At 44.3% G+C, this 3,074-nt stretch overlaps 1 protein-coding gene and 2 long non-coding RNA genes across 8 annotated transcripts in view; 2 read left to right on the top strand and 1 right to left on the bottom strand.

Moving 5' to 3' along the window:
* The window catches only part of LOC149738335 (uncharacterized), a 27,680-nt gene continuing 24,606 nt past the window's right edge, over positions 1-3,074 (top strand). For 2 of the 4 annotated variants that reach the window (XM_089873613.1, XM_089873614.1), the window contains exon 1: positions 107-239. In XM_089873613.1, coding sequence (XP_089729739.1) covers positions 223-239 — 17 coding nt within the window. In that variant the 5' untranslated portion in view covers positions 107-222. Of the gene's footprint in view, positions 240-3,074 lie in introns of all 4 variants that reach the window. The other 2 variants (XM_089873617.1, XM_089873612.1) reach the window with 2 other exon arrangements.
* Positions 1,401-2,497, top strand: LOC149738336 (uncharacterized). Its single transcript, XR_016384597.1, has 2 exons — positions 1,401-1,845; positions 1,988-2,497. It is a non-coding gene; the product is annotated as an uncharacterized LOC149738336 (long non-coding RNA).
* Positions 2,111-3,074, bottom strand: part of LOC149738337 (uncharacterized) — a 26,795-nt gene continuing 25,831 nt past the window's right edge. For all 3 annotated transcript variants that reach the window (XR_016384529.1, XR_016384527.1, XR_016384528.1), the window contains exon 3: positions 2,111-2,464. This is a non-coding gene — a long non-coding RNA (uncharacterized LOC149738337). The remainder of the gene's footprint in view (positions 2,465-3,074) is intronic.

Below are 3,074 nucleotides of genomic sequence, written 5' to 3' on the forward strand. Positions count from 1 at the left end.
GTAGTTTTTAAAATAAACAGCTAAAACCGTCCAAAAATACTATGCGCCTATCTTTTACAATGGAGACGAAGGGAAATGGGGACGGAGTTGGCGGTCACGTGAATAGAAAAAAGAATATATCACGGTTTTGGAAAGTTGCGCGTTCTACTCTTTTTTATTTCTGTGAACTAATGATATTTATAGATATCATATATATGATATCTATGATTATATACGATATCTATGATTGGCCACGCCAGGCGGGTACAGTCTATAACACCCCCCTCGCGCGGCGTAGGCCAAATCAGGAATTTTCATTTTGAGAGAATCCCCTTTTTTCGTGTAAAAACCTTTTTCCTTCGTTTCAATTTGATCGTTCGGGAGATTACCATCTCTCGTCTGCGACGTAGAAGTAATGTTTTTGTTCGCTACCAGGGGGGTAGGCGCAGTGTAACTTGTTATGATTGTATTCGGTACCGGAGGGGGGTAGGTAATGTAGAAATGTAATGGTTTACTCGGTACCGGAGGGGGGTAGGTAGTGTAGAAATGTAATGATTTTACTCGGTACTGGAGGGGGGTAGGTAGTGTAGAAATGTAATGATTTTACTCGGTACTGGAGGGGGGTAGGTAGTGTAGAAATGTAATGATTTTACTCAGTACAGGAGGGGGGTAGGTAATGTAGAAATGTAATGATTTTACTCGGTACTGGAGGGCGGTAGGTAGTGTAGAAATGTAATGAATGTACTCGGTATACGAGGGGGTTAGGTAGTGTAGAAATGTAATGATTTTACTTGGTACCGGAGGGGGTAGGTAGTGTAGAAATGTTATGATTGTACTCGGTATACGAGGGGGGTAGGTAGTGTAGAAATGTAATGATTTTACTCAGTACAGGAGGGGGGTAGGTAGCGGTACCTCTAAATTGTCAGTGTGCGCAGTGTGCCGCAGTGTGCCGCAGTGTGCCGCAGTGTGCCGCAGTGTGCCGCAGTGTGCGCAGTGTGCCGCAGTGTGCGCAGTGTGCCGCAGTGTGCGCAGTGTGCCGCAGTGTGCGCAGTGTGCGCAGTGTGCCGCAGTGTGCGCAGTGTGCCGCAGTGTGCCGCAGTGTGCCGCAGTGTGCGGAGTGTGCGCAGTGTGCCGCAGTGTGCCGCAGTGTCCGCAGTGGGCGCAGTGTGCCGCAGTGTGCGGAGTGTGCGCAGTGTGCCGCAGTGTGCCGCAGTGGGCGCAGTGTGCCGCAGTGTGCGCAGTGCAGTGTGCCGCAGTGTTTCTGAAGTTAACAGAAAACTAGACTGGGCTCACCGTAGTATGTTGATAACTGTACAGTCGTGATACACTGCGCACACTGCGGTACACTGCGGTACACTGCGGTACACTGCGCACACTGCGGCACACTGCGGCACACTGCGGACACTGCGGACACTGCGGCACACTGCGGCACACTGCGCACACTGCGCACACTGCGGCACACTGCGGACACTGCGCACACTGCGGACACTGCGCACACTGCGGCACACTGCGGCACACTGCGGCACACTGCGCACACTGCGGCACACTGCGCACACTGCGGCACACTGCGGACACTGCGCACACTGCGGACACTGCGGCACACTGCGGACACTGCGGCACACTGCGGCACACTGCGCACACTGCGGCACACTGCGGACACTGCGCACACTGCGCACACTGCGGCAGTAGGTAGTGTAGAAATGTAATGATTTTACTCGGTACTGGAGGGGGGTAGGTAGTGTAGAAATGTAATGATTTTACTCGGTACCGGAGGGGGGTAGGTAGTGGTTAACTTGATGTGTGTTGTACGTGGTATATACTGTTTTGTATGTAATATCTTGTCTACAACAGAACAACGCACCGTAGGTCAGTTTATGGAATGTCTGCTATCAATAAGCTTATCTGAATATACATTACACATGGCCTGTACACCGTAAATTTTATTGAAAGTACTCTGTGTTTTACCATTATGCTTTTATAATATTTAATCATATTACTAAAATTACAGAAAACCAAACACAACTTGGCGAGCATTTAAATTCTGTGAAGGAGAGTTTGGTACTTTGGTATACTGGATGACAATGTAAATGGTGATTGTTGTATCTACGTCTTTTTATAAAACATTTTCTTATATATATATATTATACAGCATGTCCCAAAAATGTACTTTTTAAATGACCACATCAGCAACATTTATTTTAGTACAAAAAAGTTTCATACGTCAAAATACTATGAAGAAATGCAGAAAGCAGCACATTATCTAAAGTGTTTGGATTGGTGGCCATTGTGGTACAAGCATAGCGATAGTGAATAAATCTGAAAAGTTTCTATCATTTAAATATTTGTTGATACCCCCCCTTTCTACAGTTTCCTCTTGATACCATAGTAACTGTTATATTTTGTTCACAGATAAAGTTCCAAAGGATCAAGTAAGATGAAGTATACTAAGGCAGTGCAAACACTTCTTCACATTGTTTTTCCAGTTCTAAAAAAATATTAAACAATTTTTGAAAATTCATGCTTTGTTTATTTTATCATGGCTCACTGGCTGTTCCACCACGCACCCGGGAGGCCGCCATTCTGCGTGATCGTTAGGTTTTTTACAGGATGTGGACTTACAGCGGGAAAAAGTAAGCAAATCAACAGGTTAAATAAATAGGTTACGATATACAGTAATAGTTTAACGGGGAGGTATCAGCAGACCTGACCATTTACATATATACATATAATATTACATACATATAAATACTAAATAGGGAACACAATGTGGACTTACAGCGGGAAAAAGTAAGCAAATCAACAGGTTAAAAGATAGGTTACGATATACAGTAATAGTTTAACAGGAAGGTATCAAAAATTAACAGTTGCAACGGGTTCTACAGCAGACCCCACCATTTTAAATTATGTTTCGCGAGTGAGTTGTTATTAATAGCAATAATACATTCGGATTGTTTGACAGAGGCAATCAGGGCGATAAAAGAAAGTGTAGAGGGAATTTGTTTTTGCACTCTACTGCGATAGATTACAAATCTCGCTAAAAGGAGTAAACAGTTTAAAAGTAGGTCATTGCGTACACCAAAGAAAAAATTGTCTAC

The sequence above is a fragment of the Ciona robusta genome, chromosome 3 (genome assembly GCF_009617815.1).
Source record: "Ciona robusta chromosome 3, ASM961781v2".
Lineage (NCBI taxonomy): Eukaryota > Metazoa > Chordata > Ascidiacea > Phlebobranchia > Cionidae > Ciona > Ciona robusta.